This window comes from Aspergillus ambiguus (genome assembly GCF_047715705.1).
Source record: "Aspergillus ambiguus strain CBS 117.58 unplaced genomic scaffold BDV59scaffold_16, whole genome shotgun sequence".
NCBI lineage: Eukaryota > Fungi > Ascomycota > Eurotiomycetes > Eurotiales > Aspergillaceae > Aspergillus > Aspergillus ambiguus.
This window is the reverse complement of record NW_027395529.1, coordinates 43,111-68,196: the sequence shown is the minus strand read 5'-3', so window position 1 is coordinate 68,196 and position 25,086 is coordinate 43,111. Positions and strand designations below refer to the sequence as shown.

At 55.7% G+C, this 25,086-nt stretch overlaps 12 protein-coding genes across 12 annotated transcripts; 7 read left to right on the top strand and 5 right to left on the bottom strand.

Moving 5' to 3' along the window:
* Window positions 1-67: 67 nt before the first annotated feature.
* Window positions 68-2,184, bottom strand: BDV59DRAFT_178284 (putative mitochondrial DnaJ chaperone (Mdj1)). The gene is made up of 3 exons (XM_073689746.1): window positions 1,848-2,184; window positions 523-1,772; window positions 68-469 (listed from the first exon to the last, which is right to left on the bottom strand). The coding sequence occupies exons 1-3, from the start codon at window positions 2,058-2,060 to the stop codon at window positions 289-291; spliced, it is 1,644 nt and encodes a 547-aa protein (XP_073547788.1). The 5' UTR covers window positions 2,061-2,184; the 3' UTR covers window positions 68-288.
* Window positions 2,185-2,312: 128 nt separating this feature from the next.
* BDV59DRAFT_31399 (endopeptidase La) lies at window positions 2,313-6,049 on the top strand. The gene is made up of 3 exons (XM_073696168.1): window positions 2,313-5,433; window positions 5,488-5,705; window positions 5,764-6,049. The coding sequence occupies exons 1-3, from the start codon at window positions 2,463-2,465 to the stop codon at window positions 5,926-5,928; spliced, it is 3,354 nt and encodes a 1,117-aa protein (XP_073547787.1). The 5' UTR covers window positions 2,313-2,462; the 3' UTR covers window positions 5,929-6,049.
* A 550-nt stretch (window positions 6,050-6,599) lies between these two features.
* Window positions 6,600-8,456, top strand: BDV59DRAFT_31403 (NAD(P)/FAD-dependent oxidoreductase). Its single transcript, XM_073696169.1, has 3 exons — window positions 6,600-6,830; window positions 6,893-7,881; window positions 7,938-8,456. Exons 1-3 carry the CDS (start codon window positions 6,711-6,713, stop codon window positions 8,128-8,130), a joined length of 1,302 nt encoding a protein of 433 aa, XP_073547786.1. The 5' UTR covers window positions 6,600-6,710; the 3' UTR covers window positions 8,131-8,456.
* A 1,369-nt stretch (window positions 8,457-9,825) lies between these two features.
* On the top strand, window positions 9,826-13,103 carry BDV59DRAFT_178278 (uncharacterized protein). The gene has a single exon (XM_073689745.1). It carries the CDS (start codon window positions 10,212-10,214, stop codon window positions 12,774-12,776), a length of 2,565 nt encoding a protein of 854 aa, XP_073547785.1. The 5' UTR covers window positions 9,826-10,211; the 3' UTR covers window positions 12,777-13,103.
* On the bottom strand, window positions 13,104-14,736 carry BDV59DRAFT_178277 (CobW family GTP-binding protein). Its single transcript, XM_073689744.1, has 6 exons — window positions 14,565-14,736; window positions 14,423-14,506; window positions 14,360-14,371; window positions 14,213-14,309; window positions 13,640-14,156; window positions 13,104-13,592 (listed from the first exon to the last, which is right to left on the bottom strand). Exons 1-6 carry the CDS (start codon window positions 14,707-14,709, stop codon window positions 13,236-13,238), a joined length of 1,212 nt encoding a protein of 403 aa, XP_073547784.1. The 5' UTR covers window positions 14,710-14,736; the 3' UTR covers window positions 13,104-13,235.
* BDV59DRAFT_178276 (Mob1 family protein) lies at window positions 14,737-16,615 on the top strand. The gene is made up of 2 exons (XM_073689743.1): window positions 14,737-15,176; window positions 15,229-16,615. Exons 1-2 carry the CDS (start codon window positions 14,943-14,945, stop codon window positions 16,417-16,419), a joined length of 1,425 nt encoding a protein of 474 aa, XP_073547783.1. The 5' UTR covers window positions 14,737-14,942; the 3' UTR covers window positions 16,420-16,615.
* Window positions 16,616-16,663: 48 nt separating this feature from the next.
* Window positions 16,664-17,505, top strand: BDV59DRAFT_31360 (HIT family protein). Its single transcript, XM_073696167.1, has 2 exons — window positions 16,664-16,788; window positions 16,851-17,505. The coding sequence occupies exons 1-2, from the start codon at window positions 16,702-16,704 to the stop codon at window positions 17,358-17,360; spliced, it is 597 nt and encodes a 198-aa protein (XP_073547782.1). The 5' UTR covers window positions 16,664-16,701; the 3' UTR covers window positions 17,361-17,505.
* Window positions 17,506-17,649: 144 nt separating this feature from the next.
* On the bottom strand, window positions 17,650-18,396 carry BDV59DRAFT_202010 (HD domain-containing protein; the record flags this gene model as incomplete). The annotated part of the gene is made up of 2 exons (XM_073693943.1): window positions 17,650-18,284; window positions 18,351-18,396. 2 exons carry the CDS (start codon window positions 18,394-18,396, stop codon window positions 17,650-17,652), a joined length of 681 nt encoding a protein of 226 aa, XP_073547781.1.
* A 147-nt stretch (window positions 18,397-18,543) lies between these two features.
* BDV59DRAFT_178274 (uncharacterized protein) lies at window positions 18,544-20,416 on the top strand. Its single transcript, XM_073689742.1, has 2 exons — window positions 18,544-18,801; window positions 18,852-20,416. The coding sequence occupies exons 1-2, from the start codon at window positions 18,565-18,567 to the stop codon at window positions 20,373-20,375; spliced, it is 1,761 nt and encodes a 586-aa protein (XP_073547780.1). The 5' UTR covers window positions 18,544-18,564; the 3' UTR covers window positions 20,376-20,416.
* A 122-nt stretch (window positions 20,417-20,538) lies between these two features.
* BDV59DRAFT_202008 (Rad4 family protein) lies at window positions 20,539-23,253 on the bottom strand (the record flags this gene model as incomplete). The annotated part of the gene is made up of 1 exon (XM_073693942.1): window positions 20,539-23,253. The coding sequence occupies one exon, from the start codon at window positions 23,251-23,253 to the stop codon at window positions 20,539-20,541; it is 2,715 nt and encodes a 904-aa protein (XP_073547779.1).
* Window positions 23,254-23,399: 146 nt separating this feature from the next.
* On the top strand, window positions 23,400-24,190 carry BDV59DRAFT_31334 (CoA-binding protein). Its single transcript, XM_073696166.1, has 2 exons — window positions 23,400-23,536; window positions 23,594-24,190. Exons 1-2 carry the CDS (start codon window positions 23,452-23,454, stop codon window positions 23,971-23,973), a joined length of 465 nt encoding a protein of 154 aa, XP_073547778.1. The 5' UTR covers window positions 23,400-23,451; the 3' UTR covers window positions 23,974-24,190.
* On the bottom strand, window positions 23,514-24,969 carry BDV59DRAFT_178267 (HPP family protein). Its single transcript, XM_073689741.1, has 2 exons — window positions 24,725-24,969; window positions 23,514-24,669 (listed from the first exon to the last, which is right to left on the bottom strand). The coding sequence occupies exons 1-2, from the start codon at window positions 24,932-24,934 to the stop codon at window positions 24,241-24,243; spliced, it is 639 nt and encodes a 212-aa protein (XP_073547777.1). The 5' UTR covers window positions 24,935-24,969; the 3' UTR covers window positions 23,514-24,240.
* Between the last annotated feature and the right edge of the window lie 117 nt (window positions 24,970-25,086).

The window sequence follows — 25,086 nt, the reverse complement described above, 5'->3', positions numbered from 1 at the left end:
GGGCGGTGTTGGGAAAGGTTAGTTATACTGCGTATGCGGGCTCGATGGCACTGGAAGAACAGCGAGAAGCAGAGATGTCTTGTTTTATACTGTACATACATCCAATCCGAGTCTCTATAGACACAATGAAAATCAATGCACACAAATCCCAACATGCAGACAAATGGCTCAAACCCCCCGATCTCGCCGACGCTATGATAGTTCCATAATAAATACAGATAAAGTGAAAAGTAACCCAGAGGAGTATCTCAAAATCCCAATTGTACAAGTCGGCGTCATTTATTCCCTTCAGCTCGAGGATTTCTTCTCGTCACTCTTGTCCTTCTCCCCGGAGTCCTTCTTGCTGGACTCGCCACTGGAACTCTCAGGCTCGCAGTCCTTCTTATGGCTCATGAGTTTGTGCCATGCAGACTTAAGGAAGCCTTCATTCTTGTGATCTCCCGACGTGGACTCCGTTCCGGATGGGGGCCTAGCTAATAGTCAGTATTTCAGATGGTGCATTGCGTTGTCAAGTTGACTCACATATCCTTTCCGACGTCCATGACCCGCCGGGCAGTCTTGTCGTTCATCTCATCTGCAAGCACCTCAAGGATTGTCCGCTGGTTAGGCGTCAGAGACTTCGGCATGGCGACCTTGAACTCGACCTTCAGGTCACCGGTAGGGTTGAAACCCCGGGCCCGACCGCCAAGCTTCTTCATTCCCATGCCTGAGAGGGTGATCCTGTCCCCAGTACCCGTGCCAGTGGCAACCTTGATCTTCACTTCGCCGTCCAAGGTTGGCACTGTCACCTCTCCACCCAGGAGCGCGGTAGGGAGAGGGATCGAGGCAGTGTAGAGGATATCGGATCCGGATCGACTGAATCGGTGATCGGGGGAGACTCGAATAGACACGTAAAGATCGCCTCGCTGGGTGCGAGAGCCGGGGGCGGCGGATGTCCCCGTGGGCGGGGCATCGCCTTCACCTGCAACCCGCAACCGCATACCGTCTTCCACACCGCCAGGGATATCGACTTGGATGGTCTTCTTGTCTCTGACTACACCGTTGCCATTACACGTTCCACACTCCGACCCACGAGGAACCATAAGTCCGGCGCCACCACAGGCATCACAAGTGGCAGCCACCTGGAAGCCGCCCTGCATGAAGTGGACACGGGTACCAGAGCCGTTGCATTGACGGCACTGCGTCCGCTTGGCGCCCTTCTTTAAACCATCGCCCTTGCAGGTACCGCACTCCGTCAAAGGAGTGATAACGATATCCTGAGACGTGCCCTTTGCGGCTTCCATGAATGAGATGCTGGTCTGGACTTCGATATCCTCACCGACGAGGATTTCCTGGAAGGGGCCGCGGCGGCCGCGGCCCGCACGACGAGCACCGCCGGTAAAAGCCCCAAAGAGATCTTCAAAGTTGATGTCGGCACCGAAACCGCCGCCAAACCCACCGCCGAAGCCTCCGCCGAAGCCGTGGAAACCTCCCGCACCAGCGAACGGGTTACCCCCTGCGGCACTAGGGTCAAACCCACCGTTCTGATCGAAAGCGGCGGAACCGAAGCGGTCGTAGTTTTCTCTCTTTTTGGCATCGGATAGTAGCTCATAGGCGGACTGAGCCTCGTTGAACTTTTCCTTGGCGTTGGGGTCTTTGTTGGTATCCGGATGGTACTTCTTGGCCATTCCATAGTAGGCCTTTTTGATGTCGGCGGCCGACGCACCCTTATCGACGCCTAGGACTTTGTAGGGGTCGGGAATGGCGGCCCGCGGAGCGGTAGTGTGGAAGATCTGTCCGATAGAAGTACGATATCAGTGATGGCCCAATATATGCAGATGACCGTTCGTGAGGAGGCATCAACCTACCCTAGATGAGGTAAAGACAGGCTGCTTCTGAGTGTCCAGCCCGCCGCGTACACGTCTATCATTCGAATACAGCGACGAGACATGGTAGGCCCGGGACTGGAGGGGGGAGTGAACATGGGTCGTCGGGTTCTGTTGGGAGCATTGTCGCGACGTCCGGAGTAAACGAGCGGGGAGAGCCGCGGCCTTGGGCATGGCGGCGGATGTAGCGTTCATTGCGAAAGACAGCACGAGGCAATCATTCACGTCCAACCGGGAAACAGCAAAAGGCGATATATAGAGGGGAACACGAGGGGGGCGCAATGACAGACCGAGGATTTGCCGCCTCCTGATGGGGGAGAGAAAACGAATGGAGCTTTTAGAAGCTTCGAGTCGTTCCGGCTCGAAAAAGTTTCCCGACCGGAGAAACAAAACGCCGAGGGAGTTCCGACCGATGATGAAAGAAGCTATCCTCCTCATCCTCTGCAACTTCATTCCTCGTACACCCCCTCCATTCTCTTGTCTCTTCTGTCCGTTCTCTCCTCTTCTTCTCTATCTCTCCTCCTTCTCTTGTATTATACCCTCCTCTCACCTCCCTTTCCTCACCTCCCCCTCCGCGTTCGCCCGACAGACTATAGCATGCTCCGCGGCCAGACCCTCCCCTGGAGAGCCGCGCTCCACCAAACACCGCGTCCCTTATTCATCCGTCCTTCCCTGGCTTTACCAAGGTACAATGTCGTTGCTCGATCGATTCTAGTTCCGTCACGGCTCTCCCGCTCGCTTCCGCCTGCCTCCCGACCCTTCTCCTCGAGCTCCGTCCGCCGCAGAGAGAAACCCCCACCCGGCGACGAGAAGGATGATCCGGAACAGAAGAATCAGAAAGAAAAAGGCGACGAGAAGGATGTCGATCGTGCCTCAGAACCCCGACGGAAACCAGCTGAGCAGTCGGGGAGGCAGGGGTCGACTGACTCGGGAACTCCGACATCGGGATCCGCACGACGGAGGGAGAAATCCACCGGGGAGAAAGAACAGCGTGCGCTAGAGGAAGACTCGAAGAAGGAAACCAACACGGCTGAAGGCAAGGCCAACGACAGCGAAGGTCCATCCCCTATACCAGTCAGTGGTGGTGGTTCGGATTCGAAACCCAGTGGGGCGAACAATGGCGGCAACGAAGATGGTGGAAAGAAGGGGAAGAAGGGCTCGGGTGAGAAGGCACTCCAGAAGCCATCAGTCCCGGAGGTTTACCCGCAGGTGATGGCCATCCCCATCGCCAAACGTCCGTTGTTCCCAGGTTTCTACAAGGCGATCACTATTCGTGACCCGAATGTGGCCACTGCGATCCAAGACATGATGAAGCGGGGTCAACCCTACGTGGGCGCTTTCTTGTTCAAGGATGAGAATGCCGATGGCGACGTGATCGAGAAGCTGGACGATGTCTATGATGTTGGTGTCTTCGCTCAGATCACCGCCGCTTACCCACTGCGCGGAGAAGCCAGCGGCGTGACGGCGGTGCTCTATCCCCACCGTCGGATCAAGGTGTCTTCCCTACTTCCCCCGAATGACGCCGCAAAGCCCGCGCCTAGTGCGGAAGACAAGTCCTCTGAAAAGCGTGGCGACGTCGTCGCCAGTTTCGAGGAGGGCGCTACGGATCTCGCCCCGAAGGACCATTACGAGCCTACGTCGTTCTTGCGCAAGTACCCTGTCAGTCTGGTCAACGTCGAGAACCTCGCAGAAGAGCCGTACGACAAGAAGAGTGCCATCATCCGTGCTGTGACCAGTGAGATTGTGAATGTCTGCAAGGAAATCGCCAGCCTGAACCCTCTATTCCGCGACCAAATCTCCGCTTTCTATACCGACCAATTCCCCGGTAATCTCAGCGATGAGCCGGCGAAATTAGCCGATTTCGCGGCCGCTGTTTCTGCTGGAGAACTACATGAAATGCAAGAGGTTCTGGAGCTGATGAACATCGAAGAACGACTCCCCAAGGCTCTCGTTGTATTGAAGAAGGAATTGATGAATGCGCAGCTCCAATCCAAGATCTCCAAAGACGTGGAAGCGAAGATCCAGAAGCGTCAACGGGAGTACTGGTTGATGGAGCAGATGAAGGGCATTAAGAGGGAGTTGGGTATCGAGTCTGACGGCAAAGACAAGCTAGTTGAGAAGTTCAAGGAAAAGGCCGAGAAGTTGGCCATGCCCGAGGCTGTCAAAAAGGTCTTTGACGAGGAGATTAACAAGTTGGCGCATCTTGAGCCCGCGGCGTCTGAGTTCAACGTTACTCGCAACTATCTGGACTGGTTGACTCAGATCCCCTGGGGTCAGAAGAGTGTGGAGAACTTTGGAATAAAAAACGCCACCAGTGTCCTGGATGAGGACCACTACGGACTAAAGGATGTTAAAGACCGGATACTGGAGTTCATTGCTGTTGGCAAGCTCCGTGGAACGGTGGAAGGCAAGATCTTATGCCTCGTGGGACCCCCCGGTGTCGGAAAGACTAGTATTGGAAAGTCGATCGCTCGCGCCCTAAACAGACAGTACTACCGCTTTTCTGTGGGTGGCCTGACGGACGTCGCGGAAATCAAGGGACATCGGAGAACCTATGTTGGCGCTCTTCCCGGACGCATCATCCAGGCTCTTAAGAAATGCCAGACGGAGAACCCTCTGATCCTGATCGACGAAATCGACAAGATCGGCCGCGGTCACCAAGGAGACCCTTCTTCTGCTCTACTCGAACTTCTTGACCCGGAACAAAATTCCTCATTTTTGGATCACTACATGGATGTTCCTGTGGATCTGTCCAAGGTTCTCTTTGTTTGCACTGCGAATGTCACTGACACCATTCCCCGTCCTCTTCTGGACCGGATGGAACTCATCGAGCTCTCTGGTTATGTTGCGGACGAGAAGATGGCGATTGCTGATCGCTATCTGGCCCCGGCAGCCAAGGAATTGACAGGCCTTAAGGACGTGGATGTGTCTCTGACTCATGAGGCAATTGAGGAGCTTATTAAATCCTATTGCCGCGAAAGCGGTGTACGCAACCTGAAGAAACAGATTGAGAAAGTCTACCGGAAGGCTGCCTTCAATATTGTTCGAGACCTTGGTGAAGATGTCCTTGCCGAAGAGAAAGCCATCACGGATGAAGGCAAAGCAGCACAGGAGGAATCCAAGAAGGAGAACGAAGCCAGCGAAGCTGATACGCCTCACACCGAATCGGAGAAGTCGACTGCTGAAACACCCCGAGTGGCGCTGCAAGTCCCAGAAAGTGTGCATGTCCGCATCGGCAAGGACAGCTTGACTGACTACGTTGGGCCTCCGATCTTTACCTCGGACCGCTTGTTTGAGACGTTCCCCCCGGGTGTGACTATGGGTCTCGCCTGGACCAGCATGGGAGGTGCGGCTTTGTATGTCGAGTCAATTTTGGAGAATGCTTTGACAGCCGACTCGCGGCCAGGCATTGAGATTACTGGCAACCTGCAAAATGTGATGAAGGAATCATCTCAGATCGCATACTCTTTTGCGAAGTCAGTGATGGCCCGTGACTTCCCCGAGAATAGATTTTTCGAAAAGGCAAAACTGCATATGCACTGCCCTGAGGGCGCTGTTCCGAAGGATGGTATGTCCCTAGCATCCCATGAAATACTAATAAACTCCAACCTGACCGATTTAGGTCCTTCTGCCGGTATTACCATGGCAAGCTCTCTGCTTTCCTTAGCACTGAACCACCCTCTCGACCCGACAATTGCTATGACTGGAGAATTGACGGTTACCGGGAAAGTTCTGCGCATCGGTGGGCTTCGTGAGAAGACCGTTGCTGCTCGCCGTGCTGGTGCCACGAAGATTATCTTCCCTGCAGATAACATGTCTGACTGGCTCGAACTTCCTGAGGTGAGTTTCTATATCCGAACGTTTTATTGTGGAGTTCGATTCTAATTCCCTATTGCAGAATATCAAGGAGGGTATCGAAGGCCATCCTGCCAGCTGGTACTCTGAAGTGTTCGACATCCTCTTTTCCGGCGTGGACAAAAATGCGGCCAACCAAATCTGGAAGAAGCAACTCGCGGAGCCTTCTAAGAAGTCCAACAAGCATGACGAGGAAGACGATGAATAAAATAGCCCGTCTAAGCTCATCGTTTTGATCTGGTATATATATGATTTTGATTTTCCTAGCTGTGCGTCTGATTTTTGGACTTCTTATTTCCGTTCGGGTGACGTACAGGGCGTTCTGGATTGCATCACTGGAGTTCTTGTTCTTTTTACTGGCTCATTGTTACCATATTCCCGATCTGGATGTTTTGTTCTATGCCCTGTCTGTCGGGTTGAGCGCCCCAGCACTCTGCCTAGGGCTGAATTTATGTGGATCTCACGCGGAAGCGATAGATGCAAATGCCCTGGCTTTCTTCGGAGCCTTGGGCCCTTGGAGCTCGAAACTGGATGGATACGATAGAAGGAAGATTTATGCAAATTACTCCACTCTGAAAAAGACAGACCGATGATGAGTAGGTGGTGTACACATACAGGCTGGCTGCTAAAAGGTTTCTTGCCGGCTCAGTTCCATGTATATATTGCATGTATCTATATGAACTGGAATGCCTAACCTGAGCCTCTGGGTTCCCTATTCCAAGTAGCCCTTCGTGAGAGGTTTTTGGACAAGCATTTGAAGTAAGCATTTTGTTGCCTACCTTATATATTTGTCACAAAGTATGCATAAACGGCGTCAGCCGATGTCTTTCCTGAAAGGGAGATTCCAATAGTTGGGGATCAATCGACAGAAGTGCAAGAATCGCGGGAGGTTAAGGGCCAGCCCTAATCGGCTTTATCTCATCTTACTCCCAACTCCATGCCGTCATTCTCTTCAATTCTCTCCAGAAGCAACAGCTATCCCTGAACAGAATGGAGAAAAACAACAAGATCGTTATTATTGGAGCAGGAATCTTTGGCCTGTCAACTGCTTACCAGTTGGCGTCTGAGGGCTACCGGAACATTGTAGTACTGGACCGCCACATGCCGCCGGTACAGTTGAACACCCCGCAGCCGGATGATGAAGGGGGAAATATAAGACTAATCCAATTCAGGTACCCGATGGATCAAGTTCTGATATCTCCCGAGTGGTCCGCTTTGACTACGCCGATGACGACTATTTGCAGATCGCATACAAAGCTTACCTAAAGTGGCGTGATTCTCCCCGATACAAGGGCATCTTCTATCCAGCGTCGTATATTCTCACAGGCGGAGGGAGCCCCTATGGCGAAAGCTGGATATCGAAGACGACAAAAGCATTATCCAATCGGCAGTATCCATGGGGTACACTTGATGACAGTGCCGCCGCGAAAGGGAGATATCCTGTGCTAAGTGGGAACCTCGCTAGTCCCAAGTTCTCTGGGTACTACAATGAACAGGCTGGCTGGGCAGATGCAGCTAAGGCTGTCAGTCAGCTTCGGGACGACTGCCTCGAATTAGGCGTATCATTTATTAGTGGTCGTGCGGGCACCGCTGTGGGACTCGAGACGGACGCAAACCGAACAGTCAAGGCAGTGAAGACCTTTAATGGGGCTTTAATTCAAGGTGATCATTTCATTCTCACAGCTGGAGCTTGGGGCTCCGGCCTTGTTCCCATGTACAATTCCACTCTTGCGACTTCCCAGGTTGTGGGCTATATCTCCCTTTCGGATTCCGAGGTGCGAAAGTACAAGAACTTGCCTATCTATGCAAATTTCTCAACCGGGTGGTTCAACTTTCCTCCACACAAGGACACCAATATGTTGAAGATGGCCATTCACGGATGGGGTTATACTCGGACCCCTGGTCAAGGGGAGAGCACAGGAGATAAGACCAATACATCTTCTCCTCCTCTTCTACCCCCTCGCGAACGTGCCAACTTTGTTCCTTCAGATGGGGAACAACGGCTGCGACAAGGTTTGATCGAGATCTTGCCTGAACTGGGTGATCGACCATTTGAGAAGGTAGCTCTTTGCTGGTATACCGATACACCATCAGGCGACTTCATTATGGACTTCCACCCGGATTTCCAGAATCTATTTATTGGTGGAGCGGGTAGTGGACAGTAAGTTGACCCCCAAATATTCCTGCAGCGAATGATGTTCACAGGAACTTTCGCAGTGCATTCAAGTTTTTGCCCGTCCTTGGAGAGTACATGTCCCAAGCCATTAAGAAAACACTCCCATCTCACTTGGCAAATAAGTGGCGCTTCCGGAAGGATTATGCTAACCAAACAGACACGTTTTTGGGCGATGGAAGCCGGGGAGGGCCTGCTAGACGTGAACTGCAAGCACATGAGAGAGCGAAGTTGTAAAAATATAATTTTACAAGGCGATACTCTAGTCCCATCAATCATTGGATTTACTCAAGAGAACGGGACTCAGGGTGGATAATAGCAAGAGTCATAGTATGGTACCTTCACGACAACATGCAGACACTCCCAGTGAAGGGTTGCTCGCGAGAGCATGCTTTCTAGCAGGTCTCTTGAAAAGTATGCACAAGATACCCTAATATTCGATATCACTTATCCGAGTATGGGGGCTTTCCAGAATTTGGGTGAGGTACGTTTGAAATCTGTCAGCAACATGGGTAGCTTGATCTTGGTCTAAGAAGTGGGACCAGTACATGAGTGATGGCCGTTGGATTAGATTAAGGAAGGATACACTGTGATCCTCTAAGAGAGAACTTCGGAAGTTAGGAGGGCAGACCCCATGATGTATAGATCTCGAGCATCAGATAATGGCGTGCGTTTTGGGACGAAAAGCCACAGTTGCTGCCAAATGGGAGAACTAGGCTGTGCGTAACCAATTGGCTCTCTTTCGGTGAATTGTGGAGATGCTCAAGGCGATCGAATATATTGGTTACGAAATCGGTGAGTTTGGATTGCACGGGTATAACAAGAGTGACAGTTACACGCTCAACCGTGGTACCCTGATATCAGAGATGTATGGGCATGCATGAGAGTTTCAAATTGGCATCTGTTGAGCTCTGGTGTAAATAACTACTGGGGAGCTGGAGATTATGGGAAGTAGAAGCGGATTGCAGCGGACTACTTTCTCTGCGGGTGTCTCCAGCAAGGGGCGAGAAAGATCACTGTAGAGAAGTATTTCAATCCAGAATTGGTTAGTACACATTTAATGACTACTTTGATGTTGATGAGGGAGCTAGAATGGATTCTTGAGAACGCTGAGATAAGATCAGGCGGTTGGGTAAATAGATGGCATCTACTCTACACGGTGAAGGGGTACATTCAATACGGCAAACAGCAGCTCTGGAACTATACACACGGAGTAAGGCTCCAGTGATATTTGTTTGCTTTCATTGCGCTTGATGCGAGGCTGGACGAAGTTGGATAGGATACGTGCTCAGCACAAGGAGTTTGGTCCAGCATGCGGATATCGTTGAGAACGTTATAGACAATAGGAAAAGTAACTAGAAAACATGATCGGGCCCAGGAAACAGCAGCTGGTCTCGTTAAAAGACAGCAAAATGTCTCTATAAACCAGGGTGGGTCGCTTCATAGACTTGGAGCCTATGGTGAAGACTACCTGTGAGAAAATAGACATGGGACCCCACCGTATTTCTGATCCTGATCACGATTCAAGACATGGAAAGGGGCCAAGATCCATGAGTAACCAAGTATATAACCACTTGAGGCCAAAGGATGGGGGATTGGTTGGGATTCGGAGTACCACAACCCCCGAGTCTGACGGGTGGTTTCACGTTATTGTTATGAAGCAACGGTTATTTATCGAACAGGGGAAATATCAAGTAAGGATGGAGATATGGGCGTATGGAATGAGTAAGGACTGGGATTTCATGATTCACCTGAAGTAAGGAGACTACTGAGGTTGGTCAGAATAGGATCTAGATACGAGTGGCTGCAGACACTTGTATGCGTCGACAGAATGTACCTATACTACCTGGTATCCCAAAATATCGAATATCGAGTACAATAGAGTACGAGGGCGCTGCCTAGGTATCTACTTACTACCTAAATATCTATCCCCCCCTACTTATGGCCATACTCTTGTCAGGCACCGTCAGGCCGCTCTGCATCTCCACCTCTTCTCGTCGTCTTCGGTTGCATATCCGGATCATCTGGAGGATCTTGAGGTGAAGAAATGCCCGTTGTGCGACTGATCTCACCGACTTTCGCTTATGACTGTCTATCAAAATTTTCTTCTTTTTTAGGAACCCGAATTTTCCGAGTGACGACCATTCCATGCTGGATGGCTCTTCTGGCGCTTCGTGGTTGTTGGTGTTGGCCTTGTTCCCCTCCAGCCACCAATCAATCCGCCTTCTCCCTGACCACTCACTCTCACTTCCCTTCACCTTCGCCTTCAACCTCATCCTCTTCCCTCCCTCCCGCTCTTCTTCTCCTCCATCTCCCGCATGGCCCTCTCCTTCGTCGACGATTCCTGCAGTCCACCTCCTTCCTTGGGTCTGTTGGGAGACCCGCCTCGTCCCAAACAGAGCATGTGGCATCGTCTGGGCCTGCGTCGCTGGCTGGGTCGTGATGATCGTGATGCTCGTTCTCTCTCGCCTCCCATCTCCAACCAGTCCTCCCGCAATGATCCCCCGACCAATAATCCCTTGACCCGTCGTTTGTCTCGCAAAGTCGGTGTCGGTCTGCCCCGATCCACCACCTTTCAGCGACAGAACTCGGAGCGACGGGACAACCTGTCTCCTCTGGACCCAGAGCCTCGTCGTGCGGTCTCCGCCGACCGTCGTCGGTCCCCCAGCGCCCAACCGTCGAGATCCAACCCCAGGTTATCCGCCCCGGACGTCGTTCCCTGGCGCGCCTCCGACGAGACGACCACGGTTGACGCCCCCACCGAGGCGAATGAGGACCCCGATCGGAGGAGCTCAGAATGGAACCTGTTCCCGGACCGGACGGATGTGCCCGATGACCCGCCGCCCGTCGAAGATACTACCCTCGACATGGAGCTGGAGAAACGGTGGATTCTGAACCTGAGCATGCACTTCCGGGACCGCTCCGAACGCGAAAAATTCTTCGTCACCTACGCCGAGACCCCCAACCGATGGCGCCGAGTCACCATCTCCTGTGACTACCGCGCCGCACCGCCCGACTCCCTCGAGCAGGATCTCAAGGAACTGCGCTATCAGCGCGACAAGTGTGCCCGCATCTACGAGTCTATCCGCGAGTCCCTCCCCGAGATCCAATTCTACGACACGGTGACGAACCTTAAACTGGAAACCCGCGACGGTCGTCTGCACGTCCACGTCACCGAAGACGTCAACGAAATTATTCCCTACCCGCCCATCTCCTGCGTCGGCCATCTGACGGGTGCCGTTTGTGTGCCCGAGAGCAGCCTCCATTTTGAGGCCCATCTCTCTGGCTTTGTCTACAACGTGAAACGCGATGGTGGGGGCTCATACATCAAGAAGGAAATTCCCGGTCCCGACACCGTGGATGAGTTTCTCTATGAGATCAACGCCCTTCATGCCCTTCGGGACAACCCAAACGTTGTGCAGGTGGAGGGGATTGTGGTCGACGATGACCGCCAGGTAGTGAAGGGCCTCCTGATTAGCTACGCCGAGAAGGGTGCGCTGGTGGACATTCTCTACGAGGATCGCGGGACCATCTCGTGGGACCGCCGGGAGCGCTGGGCGCGCCAGATTGTCGAGGGCCTGTCGGAAATCCACGAGGCGGGCTACGTCCAGGGAGATTTCACCCTCTCCAACATCGTGGTGGATGCCAGCGACCATGCCAAAATCATCGACATCAACAGACGTGGTTGTCCCGTCGGGTGGGAGCCGCCGGAAATCGCAGTCAAGATTGAGAGTAACCAGCGCATTTCGATGTATATTGGCGTGAAGACGGACCTCTACCAGCTTGGTATGACCCTCTGGGCCCTCGCGACAGAGGAAGATGAACCCGAGCGGCAACCACGGCCGTTGGTCTTGAATCATGACCTGCCGGTGCCGGATTACTACCGCCGGGTGGTCTCCATCTGTCTTAGCGATGTGCCGCAGCATCGTTTGTCGGCCAAAGAGCTCCTAGCGTTCTTTCCTCCCCATCTACTTGCAACGGAATGCAGTTGGCCGTTGCATACCCGACACTCTAGCCTCGGGGTAGGACTGCACGGCGGCGCCTTACCCTTATACACCCCCCAGATTATGACCGCTTCGGCAGCTCTTCTTAATTCACGCACGGAGTCCGGGGAGGCATTTGGTTCTTTGCCCAATAATCAACCGCCGGTAGATAGTGATATCGGGTGCAATGATGACAAACTCTCGGTGATGGATGAGGATCGAATCCAATCCATGGACATAGTGGGGCCGCCGATACCAGAACAGCCAGGCAACATATCCATAATTTCAGCTGCGCCTGAAGAGTCTTCTATTCAGCACCCAATTCCGTGTACATTGGAGCCGTCCGAGAGCCCATATGTCAGCCCCGAGGCAGAGATTGATTTGGACGCAGGAAGTGACCCTCACTGGAAGACTTTGGTATCTCGGACTCCAGACCTGACGCAGTATAAGGTAGAGCCCATGTATGGGGATCTTGCCGGGGTTGGTGGCCACCCGACTTGTTCTTTGGGACGGAACACCACAAGTGACCTATCGCCGGGGTCTGATAAATACGATGAATCGCCCATATCTTCTGCCACAACACACTCCATGGAACCGAATCCTGCGGATTTGGGTGACACGCTGATCGAGCACGACTGGTCGGACTCGCTGTACGATTGTTCCGTACCATCTCTCCTCCATTCTGAGCTGCCTATCAACCCTGCTTTTACGCTGCTAGGACGGAAATCACGAGAGGGTTCGGGAGATCGACCTCCCCCATTGACCATTCGCTCCGCCCTTAGATACCCCCGACATACCCCGTATCTGATGGAGTCACACTTGCCTATAAATCCTGCGTTTACTGGAAAGACCATGACATCCATATGTCACGACCCTCCGGTGCGCACACGACCTCTGTGACAGACTCCTCGCACATTACGATCCACGACTTCATGTCATAACAGTCCCCCAGGGCTGAACGGTGGACAGTTCTCTACGCTGTAAAGATATCTCCCTTTATTTTGATACCGTGCGTCCGCCAGTAAATGCGGACGCCATGGCGAAATGGAGTTTTATGCGACTGGATGCTTTATTAACTCCTTCCTTTTCCAAACGGCGAAAGGAATTGCCGAGCTCGCTTCCTCTGCTCACGATTGGTTGATGAGTTGATGATCTACGAATGAACGACTGTTTAGTGTTGGGTTTTTGGCTTCTTGGGTTACTTTCTTGTACATTGATTCATGTCGATATATATCTTCATGTTACGATTGTATTAATTGGATAATGATGTATGGCTTTTTCACAAGGACTTGGCGGATCTCATGATATCCCTGGAGTGATATATCGCAAGATGTAGTCTATCATCCTCATGCTGATTGTCTAATCCTGTCGCAAGAAGGCCTCCAAACTCTCTTGCCACGGCCGCGCTTCGGGGCCTAGTCCTCTACCTATCAGAACGATCTTGCACTGCGTTTTGCGTTCACCTGTCGGCGCAGACTCCGAGTCTCGAATCTCGAACACGTCCCGAACCGCCTGAATTATCTTTTCCGATCCATCTTCTGTAACCAAGATCCCCTTCAGTCGGTGGATATCAAAATCCGTCGGGTGAGACTCAGGCCTGGACGATCCTCCCCGAGGGAGAGACGAATCCCACAGAACAGACTGAAGCCACGAATCGACCCGGGACACTTGTTCGCTTCTGATCGGGGGCACGGTGATGGCGATTGTAGAGATAGCCTAAACGATCATTAGTCACGTATGACACGCCAGTCGAATCCACCCACCGGATCCATATGGCTATGGCCTTTTTCCCCAAAGTCCAAATTCGCCAGATGTTCGTAGGCATGCAGATCCAGCACGACGCCCTCGATCTGAGGCGTCTTGCTATGATCCGTCACATGGATCTTGGCAACGTTGTTGATCGCCGTGATCCGCTGCCGGACGGTTTCCAGCTGGGTGGGCGTGACAAGATCAACCTTATTCAGGATGATCACGTCCGCATGCGAGACCTGCATGTGCGCCATGGAAAGCACGGGACCGGAATGGTGGTGGTGGTCGGCGTCCTGCTCGTGGGCTGTAACAGTTTCCTCGGGAGTGGGCTCGTCGAGCAGATGCAAGATGTTTTTGGCGTCGACGAGTGTCACGATGCCATCGAGGTAGATGGAGCTACCCAGGTTGTCGTCAACCCAGAAGACGGGGGCGATGTTGCCCGGGTCCGCGAGACCGGTGGTCTCGAGGAGGATGTAGTCGAAGGTCCCCCGGCGCTCCATGAGGGATTCGATGGCCATGACGCCGGAGTCCCTACCGAGTGGGGTTAGTGGATGGGATTGGAAGATGCGGAAGATGAGAGACGGTACTTTACGGAGCAGCAGATACAACCGTTCCCGACTTCCATCCATTCGGTGACCTCTTTGCCGTCTTGGTTGACGGTCAAGGGCTTTTCGATGTCGGTGGCTTGTCACATTAGATGGAGATGTTGATATGTTGAAGTTGATATAGCTTACAATCTCCGAATTCTACAGTCGAGGTAAGTTATGGTTTCCCTATGGACGGGTGACATGACAAACCATTCATGATGACGGCGATTTTCTTGCCATGCTTCTCGTTCAGGATATAGTTCAGCAGGGTCGTCTTCCCCGCCCCCAGATACCCTGTCTACGGTGAGAACGAGCCAAGCGCATGGATCTATACGGGAGTGGATGGACCTACCTGTTACCAGAGTGATGGGCACGCGGTTCTGCGCCGGAGGATCTAACGGGGCCGCGGGCGTCGTCGCAACATCTGCAGCGTGCTCCCCATCTGGCAGCTGGGAGACGTCGACCAGCTCCGGAGCCGCATCATCGTCGAGGTCCATGGTGAAGGGGGTGATCGAATGTCAAGATGCCTGGGCCATGCGGAGAATGACGTTGAGGTCGTTCTAGGGCTTAGGGCAGCCGTGGGTCATGCCTGGAGCTCCTCCGCCTTCTTCCCGTCTGGCCTTATCTCGCTCTCTTCCTCTCTCTTCCTTTCTCCTTGACTGCTCTTCTCTCCCCTTCTTCCTCCGTAATACTCCATTAATTCTTCCCCCCACACCTCTGCAGCTTCATCATGGCTGCCGCTGGTGCTACTCAGTCCAGCTCCCCCCGGTTACCCAGCCCTCCTCCGTTTACAGAGGTCCAGATAGGCCCTAAATCGCCTTCCGTCGGCGAATCCTTTGGGAAGGACGCAGAGCAGATTCTGGGTACCTCGCCGAGCGCCGACGATGCCTCGACTCGTCGCATTCGTCCGGGAACGAAGGCTGTGGATATGGCGGCCGGCCCGCCACTGATCCCTCTCGCCCAGGTGAGTGTAAACAAACCCACCAGCCACCGGGATTGCTCGCTGATGGCCGCAGCTCGACTCGCCCTTCCAACTGCAGGAACACCTTAAAGCACTCTACCACCATTTCACCCGCCCCGAGGGCTCCGACACGGTCGTCCCGATCACCCGCGACATCGCCGTTGACCTGGCCCAACCCCCCGACGGAGTCGACCGGTCGTTATGGCTGTACGAACTCTGCCGCTTCCTCACGATGAAAGTCAACAACCTGATCGTCGCCTTTTTCTCCGAGGAGCCCCCGTGTTCGTCGCAGACCTGTCCGGAGATGCGCGCGTCCGAGTGGCAGTACCTCTGCGCCGTGCACGACCCGCCCAAATCCTGTTGCGCCATCGACTACTGCTGCCACACCCTGGATTGGGCCACGAATATCCTCACCTCCCCGAAACACTTCCCCAGTCGCCTCACGCTGGGGTCCGAGGCCGCCGGGGGTCCCCAGGCCAGCATGCGACACCTGACTAACATCTTCCGACGACTATACCGCATCTTCGCCCATGCGTGGTTCCAGCATCGCGAGGTGTTCTGGGAGGTGGAGGGCCACGATGGGCTGTATGTCTTCTTCAAGACGGTGTGCGATATGTATCATTTGATCCCGGAGGATAATTACACTGTTCCACCGGAGGCGGAAGGGATCGATGCGCAGTCGGCGTCGCCGGAGGAACAACCGGCCGACATGCGTCGGATGACCATCTTACGCAAGGACGACGAAGCGTCCCTGACCGCCCCGTCTCTGGACAACATCGAGCCATCCTCCATCACCGGTGCCACAACCCGCCGCCACAAGAACAGTCCGTCGATTAGCTCGCGAGAAGTCACGACCATCAATGAGAGCGCTGAGGATGAGGAGTCGGCCCCTAAAACGCAACCAGCTCCGGCTGTGGATGAGACGCAGCCCAGGGAGACGGAGTCGCAGACGTCTATCCCGGGAACCAGCGAAGAGCAAACACCAGACTCAACGATAGACAGCACCGGATCGCAGATTACTGTTGCGGAAGTATCTGAGGAGGAAGAGGCACCAAAACCTGCCGAGGAGCTGCCCAAGGCGACTGAATCAGACGAGCCGCCTGTTGCTGCTGATGAAGACAAGCTTTCGACTGTAGAAAAGGAGACAGCCCCTGCGGAGGCGCCGGAAGGGGAGCCCCAGTCTGAAACGAAGGAGACGACGAGCGAGGAGCACACGCAGACGGAGGCAGCCGCTCCGGAGCCCTAATCACCCCGATTCCTGTTGTAATCTCCAGCATTGCATTTTCTATTATGGTTTCACGACGTTGGCGCTGTCGACAAACACGGGTTCCCGATGTGTACTATATGGCTGAGGCCTAGTGAATAATGATACCCATTTCCCACAGTTCTGGTGGCTGTAGGACGGATGTTGATCGTGTAGAAGCTGCCCAGCATGCCAAGAGCTCTCCCGAACCATCAGGGAATCTTTCTTATACTTCACCTCCGCTGCGCTCCCACTCCCACTCCATCCACAAGCATCGCTGTCTCCATGACCGCCTCGGATCATCCCTCCGCCATGCCGATCGCTCTCAAAGGGGGTCCGATCCATTTCGGGCCCTTCCTCGTCACCTCTCAAGTACGCCCTCCCCTCCGTCTCCCCCTTGACCAAGAGCGCATCCTCACACAGGCCCCCTCCAGGTCTTCTACCAAAGCCCCCTCTCCTTCGCTCTCGTCAATCTCAAACCCATTCTCCCCGGCCATGTCCTCGTCTCGCCCCGTCGCATTGTCCCCCGCGTCACCGACCTCACGCCCAACGAAACTACCGACCTCTTCCTCACCGTGCGGCGCGTCGCCCGCATGATTGAGCGCGTCCACGGCGCAACCAGCCTCAACATCGCCATCCAGGACGGCGTCGATGCCGGCCAGAGCGTCCTGCATGTTCACACACACATCATCCCGCGGAGGAAGGCCGATCTGGACCACCGGGGCGGGACGGATGCCGTATATGACATGTTGGACGGGGAAGAGGGCGATCTCGGGCGATCGTACGCGGAGCGTGACGGACAACGCGGGTCGACGTCTGCGCAGCCTCGTCGGACGAACTTCCCTGCGGTCGATAACGAGCAGCGCACGCCGCGTGGGATGGCCGAGATGGAGGCGGAGGCGGCGTTCCTAGCCGGCGAGATGGAGAAAGAGCCGGTCGATTGAGGGTGTTGGGTGTTTCTACGGCGTGATTTATGATACCTTTAGAGGGATAGAGAGGCATATCCGAATGGTCGAATGGACGATATTCTATTCTAATTACTGGATGGGTGCGTCGGGACCGCAACGCCGCCATCCGCTGAATGATAACACCAGATCTAGATCGAAGCGGGATAGAAATAGGAAAGGAAACACCGGTACAGTCGTAAGCCGTCAACGCCGTCAACATGACTCTCATCCATCATGCCGCATATCAACACCCCATCATCTATGCACGGATGGGACCTCATGATTTTCATGTCGTCGTCGTCTTCTCCTCAGCCTTCTTCTTCCAGAACGCCTCCCGCTCCTGCAGCACCGCCGCGGCCCATTCCTTGGTTTCGGGCAGCTGGACGCGCCCCGCGACATGGCAGAACTCCGACAGGTCGATGGAGTTGGCCCGCTCGTACTCGACCATCTGCAGGAGGAGCTCCATCTTGTCGATATCATGGACGAACTGGGCCTCCAGCGTCTGGTTCTCCTCGTATTCCTGGAACACGCGCAGGATCTCCTGGCCGGTCAGCATGCCGCCGGGCACACCGCCGAGCAGGTTCTTCGCGATGTAGTCCATCACGTCGGCCTCGCGACGCGCCTTCTCGTTCTTGGACACCGGGTCGACCGGGGTGATGTCGCCGACGAGCGATTCGGCCATGTCGTGGATGAGCGCCATCTTCATGCAGTGGGGGAGGTTGAGGCGCGCGGCCAGCGTCGGCGGCGCCAGCATGGTCATCACCGACATGCGGTACATGTGGTCGGAGATGGATTCACCGCTGGTGATGCCGAACCGCCGCCATCCTTCGCGCTTGGTGGTCTTCAGACGTTCGAGGAGGTGGAAGAAGGGGATTGGGGACGCGGAGTTTTCCTCTGGCGGGTGCGGGAGGGTGGAAAGCACTGGGGAGTGGGGGTTAGTGATGAGCGGAATAGAAGGGGTCGAAGGGAAGGAGGGGGGGGACGCACCGGACTGGGTGGTCCAGAGGGCGTTAGTGGGGGTTTCGGAGCCCATGATGAGTGTAGAGAGGCGTAGAGAGGGAGGAAGAGAAGAGAAGAAGACGGTGGACAGGGAGAAGAAGAGGAAGGCGGAGATAAGCGGCGGAAAACAGGTGATCTTCCACTCCGCCTTTGTTGCTTCCTCCGCTCAACCAACGTCAACGTCAACAACAACAACACCCTCATGCACTCTTCCAGACCCCCTCCTCGCCCAAAGCCCCTGGGCTGGGATCTTCCCTCCTCTCTCGCCGTGTTTGTGCGCAACCTGCAGCTTCTCCAGCTTGATCGCCGTCAGGATGCCCCCGTCATCTCCTTGCGCTCTCTGTCCGCCGTATCGCAGAACCAACGTCAACGGCTAAAGACCATTGAGTGGGCGCTGTATCACCTGGTCGCTATCTGGGACCCGGAAACCGCCCGTGATGTACGCGATCCCACGTTTGGACCTTTCAGCGCAGGGACTAATGACGACAGAAACTCCGGCCTTTCTTCCCTCCCCTGGAACCGCTGCAGTCGGTCAACCTCCGCGCCGCGCTCTTCCGCGTTCTATCCGACTTGAAGAAGAATGGTGATCTGGGGCGAGAGACAATTCTACGAAAGTCCATGTTGGATGACTGTAAGGGCGACAAATTCGACGAGCTCTTGGCCGTCTTTTCCACCGCCGTTCTGCGCAAGACCCTCGCTACGTCTCCCGATGACCGCTTGCGCAATGTTGCCGCAGCATTGGCTATGTCTCCCGGTCTGACGCGCCAGGAGTATCAGAACGTCCTTCCGCTGATTCTCGCCCACCGCGTGTCCTTGAACACCATCGGAGAGCGCCGTAACCGACTCCGTGACACTCACGACAAGTTCGCGCAGCTGCTGGATGATAAAAAGGCCCTCTTGGATGAACGGTCAAAGGAGAACAATATTCCTCTACTGCCAGGCCTAAACTCAGACACCGTTCACCTATCCCACGAAATCAGGTCCAATTGGCTAGGTAGTGTGGAATGGGCGGACACCCTGCTCGAAGGAGGCGCCCGCAGCAGCAGCGACGCCTTCCTCGAGCTCCCCTTCTCGACTGCGTGGGCCAAGGCGAACGAATCTACCGTTGAGGACCTGACAGTCAGCTCTACCCCAGATCTCCTGGTCGACCTGGAATCTCGTATCGTGCGACAGCGTGCGCGTCTCCACCGCTGGCGCCAGTATGGCAACTCAATGCGCAATCATGAACGGATTGGATCAACAAACTCCACCAATAGCACTATCCCTCTGACTTTCCGGGACCATCAGCCCCTGACCGTCGCTAGTGTGTCCAAGGCCGTTCGTGAGCCTGTCGAACGTGTGTCTCTCAAAGCCGACGACCGTGCACTGCTCTTCTCCATGACCGAGGCTCTGGCCCGTATCAATGGCCCGTCCCATACGGCTCGAACCACCCTGCGCACTCCTGCCGCTGAAACATCTCGTCGAGCTACACCAGAGCCAGCCAGATGGTCCAGCTCTCCGTCGGGACGCCAAATCCCCCCAATACACGAGCACCCAATCCCCGACGCTCTTCTCGCAGACAAGACACGGAGCTCGCCGAGCTCCTCAGGCCGCGACTCCCCCCAGCAAGAATTCTACCCGCCCCGTCGCAGTCCATCCGCTTTGGTTGAACGGACCCGCAAGTCTATGTCTTTGCTACCGCCTCCGAACCCGAACCCGGGCCCGCCCCGGGAGAGCCTTCGCCCGCGCCGTCCTCGCTCGTCCTTCCCAGTTAACCAGTTCGAAACACCAGAGAAGCAGCCCTTGAAATCGTATGACATCAGCCGGGGGTCGACACCCCGGGATGAGCTGTTCGAAGAAGAGGCGGACTACGCCAGCGTGTTCCGGTCCCGGCCGCGTGTAGCCCACAGTCCTGTTGCTTCCCCTGCCGTGCATGTAGATCCTGTCGAGGATTTTGATCTCGACGTGCAGGAGTCTCCGCAGTTAGGAGTGGACGTAATGGTAGATTCCCCACTGTCCGGCCGGCGCAGATAGCCACTAATAATAATATACCCTGCATTCACATCATAATTATATCCAATTCGATTTATCATTACAATTCTAGACCGTCCCGCGACAAGTACAATATCGTAGACTCATTAACCGTCCATTAACCCGCCCAGTCCTTGTTTTCCCTAAAACCCTTGACTCCATAAGATCAGGACATCTTCGCATTCCGAGTGCGCCGTCGAGTCGATGTCGGCTTGTAATCGTCGTTACCAGAATCGTCGTGTTCTGAGTCCGCCGGCGAGGACAACTCCTGCTCCGAACTCGTAGCGAACCCACCATCCTCATCATGAGACGGAGTCTGACGCCGGAGCGGCGGACGTGTCGAACGCTGCTCCTCCACTATCAAACCGCCATCATCCCCATCATCCTCCCCAGGGAGCAGAAACCCGCCACCCCGATCGACCGTATCCTGCTCAGAGAGTCCGTCCTGCGCTGTCGGCTCCTCAGCAGACGTAGTCTGGTGCGACGTCTTCCCCCGGCTGGAAGTAAACGGGTTATGCGCGTCCCGCTCGTGGTCTCGCTCAGACGCCCCGTATTCCTCACGGACGCGCTCCGCAATCCGCAGGCCGAAGAGGAACTTCCGCCAGGTCTGCAGGATGCGGGCCTCAGCCTTACGGCGCTCCTTCTCGCGCTTCTCGGCAGCGTCGGCGCGCCACGCATCCTTAACAAGGTCGCCATTCTCGGCGGCGACGACGACCCCGTCGATGACAGGCACAGCCATCTTGGACCCGAACTCAAAGCCCGTCACGGCCTCGGCGTAGTCGATGTCGAGCTTCTTGCAGATGCGCACCGTGCCGGGCCACGGGACGTGCACGGCCCCGCGCGGCACCATGCTCGGCACGAAGCAGTCGATGTTGCCGTACTCGTTTTTCGGGATGACGCCGTCGCGGATGGGCGGCGGGATGATCCATTCCGTCTGGTGCCGCGCGTACAGGCCCTGCTTGGGCTTCTCGCCGGTCTCGCGCTCCAGCTCGTCGACCTCGCGCTTGCGCAGCAGCGTGACGGCTCGAATCGGCACGCGCTTCAGCGGGATCTCACCGCGCTTGATCTGCCGCCCTTCCTTGTGCCAGCTCTCCGCCGAGAGGCACTTCAGCACGTCCGCCCGCCGGTACACCTTCTCCTCTTTCGCCTTGGCGCCCTTGCCTGTGACGAAGACGCGGTCGTGCTGCGCTCCGGGTCGGAGCGCCTCCTCGCGCCGGAGGAACCGTTCCAGCACGAACTCCGTCGATGTCCGCAGACTCTGCAGCGTGTCGCCGTCCTTCGTGGCCTTCTTCTTCTCCGGCTGGTTCGGGACCAGGTCCCGCGTGTCCTCGATATCGTCGACCGCCGTGCGGTCCTTCTCCGGCCGCAAGTAGACCCGTAACGTTCGTCGGAACCAATCGAACTCGAGGAACTTGCCACGCGCCCCCGGCACGGGAATCTTCTCGACCGGCAGCCGGAACCCCTTCGTTTTGCCGGGCCAGGTGCGTCGTCGGAGATAGCGCGTGGTGACATCCTTGGCCGTCCTGTCGGCGGAGTAGGCGATGACGTAGCAAATCACCTGCTTGGCCTTCTCGGCTTTTGCACCGCGCGGTTCAAATGCCGCCTGCAGCTCCGGCGTTGTCGCCACGGGGTGCTGGAGGATGAGCGGGTCGACGGGGATGATCTCGTGGGTGATCGGGGAAACGACTTCGGCCCAGTAGATGGGGAACGCGAGGTCCTTGTCGTATCCACGGGGGTTGTTGCGGCGCTGAGACGGCTCGGGGTCGAGGTCGCCGTCCGAATCGAGGTCAACAACATCGGTCTCGCGAGCGGCGGTAGCGTCGGTCGACGGCTCGGGGTCGGTCTTGGGCTTGGGAGTGTATGTTTCTGCCTTGGTCCAGCCAAACCCTACGGGCTGCAGACTGGCGACAAGACGCGCCTCGATGTCCAACGCGCGGAGAAGCGCCGTGAACAGCTGAGCGCCCAGGTCGCGGGAGCCCTCCATGCGTTCTGCAGCCTGTCGAAACTCGTCGCGGTCACGGATCCTCTCGCCGTGGAGTTCTGGGTCATATCCGTTCTTGAAGGAGGATATCTCCGCCTCGAGACTGGCCATGGGTCGATATCCCCGCTTGCGCAATCCCGGCGCGGTGATCTTGAACTGTTTCTTCCAGTAGGCTGCCAGGACTTTGAGGAGAGGGATGATAGGGTCTCCACGACTCATGTCCGGCTGTCCAGGCTCCAATCGCGCTGCGTCCTCCGCCCAGTCCCGCTCCGACGTGCGCCGCTGTTTTCCCTTTTTCTTCCTCGACTTGTTGTCCTCCGGTGGGTTCTCGGGGGCCTCCAACGCCGACGCCACACGCCATTTCTTCACCTCCTTGTGAAGTGCGGCGGGTAGATTGCGACGAAGGATCTCGTGGAGATCGCGATCACAGGCCCAGGCATTCCGCAGGGCGTTGTGGTAGAGGAGGAATCGGACGTGTAGACAGTGGGTCTGGATGCGGATCTGGCGCTCGATCTTGGAGGGGGCCTTTTTCCCGTCAATGATGTCGGAGAGATGCACCTCGTTCTTGTCTAGGGTGAGTTCGAGGTCCTGGACGTCGGCAGGCGTGGTCCATGGGGTTGTCGCGGCGCCGCTGGGGGTTTTGGATTCGATGGCGTCTTCCCAGTCGACGCTGTCGTCGTCCTCATCATCGTTGTCGTTGTCGGATTCACCCGAAGTGCTGGCGGCTTCGGCGTTCACCGCGGGGGTTGGGGGAGTGGGTTCGCTGGGGGCGTCGCTCAGCGAAGAAGTGTCATCGCCGTCGGAGATGGGGGCCGGACACGAGGGCGTCGCATTCTGGCGTTTGGGGGCACGGGGCGGATCGTCCTCCGGGAGACGCTTTCGGGGAACGAAGGGGGGCATGCGACAAGAGTGGATGGTGGATTGAAATTGGGGAGGGAGGAGGCGATGAGGAGGAAGAAGGGGTGAAGTTGGAGGGTTTGGCGGCGGCGACGATCAGCCGCGGCAGAATATAAAACTCCCCGCATCCCCCCACATGATCTCGCCGTCCTCACTCTTCCACTCTACAACGACAACTCCCTACAGTTGAGTCAAATCATAATGGAGGCCGTCACCCGTTTCTTCTCCTCTCCCCGGTTTGCTGTAGCTGGAGCCAGCAACGATGCGAACAAGTTCGGTTACAAGCGTGAGTGGTAGCGAATTGCACGTTTGATCTCCCGATTGCCCTCTGCTAACCCTCCAGTTCTCGCTTGGTATCACCAACATTCGCTGCCGGTCACCCCTCTTAATCCGCGGGCGCCTGAGATTCAGCTTCCCTCCAAGGCTTACAAGACGGTTGCGTCGCCCAGCGCGTTGTCCGGACCGACGCAGACCTCCTTGTCAGTAGTGACTCCCCCGGCGGTAACACTCTCCCTGCTCAAGGAGGCGCATTCGGTGGGCATTCCCGCCGTGTGGCTACAGCCCGGCACCTTTGACGATCAGGTATTGGACTTTGCGAAGGGCCATTTTGAGGCGGTGGTGGCCGGAGACGGAGGCCGAGGCTATGAAGGATGGTGTGTGCTGGTGGATGGAGAGGAGGGACTGGAGTCTGCTGGTGTGCAGTGGACGAGTCAGAAGCTGTGATGTGGCTATCAGTGATGATATCGGATAGAAATGGTCTATTATAATACTGTTGATGATATCGAATATATCTAGCACAGGGGTCTATCTCTGGGAACACTGAAATTGGTTGCAACGTCTACCCATCACTGCTTCCATCTTGCGGGCTTGAAATCCACGCCCACCGGGGATCGCGCATTCCCGATTCAATGCCGACCAATGTGCAAGAGACGCCGATATAGTGAAGCCGCGGAGAGAACAGTTCCTTGGTGCACAGTTTGATCGACACGCTTATTTTGAACTGGCGGACGGTAAGACGGGTTGGGGCTTGGGGGGAGCAATCCAGAAAACCGGATAGCGACGTTGGATGTTGTTGACCAGCAACGCTACGGCAAGCATGACCGCTGAGGACAGCAGAACGACGGGAAGAAAGTACCATGAGAGACTCCACACTGCATCATCGGTGGCCGGGAGAAGCGCGGTGGCTCCCGCTGGAGGATGCGTGGTCTGCGTGATGCTCATGACCACAATGGCAATGGCGGAGGAGAGGGAAGCGGCCAACCAGCGGAGGGACTGGAACTTCTGCTCGTCCGGCATGAGACTGAACAGTTTCGTGACGCATATGCCGATCAATGCACTGAAGAAATGGCCGAAGATGAGGGCGCGAGGCTGCGCCAGAGGGCTTTCCATTGCCCCGAAGACCAGGACGGCCGATGCTCCCTGTTTGAGTCAGCATTGGAGGGGAGAAAGCACTTGGGAAGGACGGAGGACTGACATAGGAGGCGATGATACCGGGGACCCCTCGACCAGCGAAGTAGTCGGAGTAGTTGAAGATGGCCTGTAGCACGCAGAGACCACAGAAACCCGCAATGAAGGACCACAGCCAGACGAGATAGGACGGCAGTGGTTTGGGGGTCTGCGGACGATAGCCCAGCCAGTGGCTCAACCACACGGGCAAACGAGCTAGAAAGGCTTGTTCTGACATCACTCAGGGGAGAAATTGAAGTGGAATTCCCCAGGCTGACGCCCTAGAAAGGGGGGTTTTGATGGAATTCCGCGCTACATCGGAGGAGTAAATATCTGTTAGGTAACCGCTCCACTGGGATTAGTAAAGAAAAGACTACGAGAGTTCGTCGA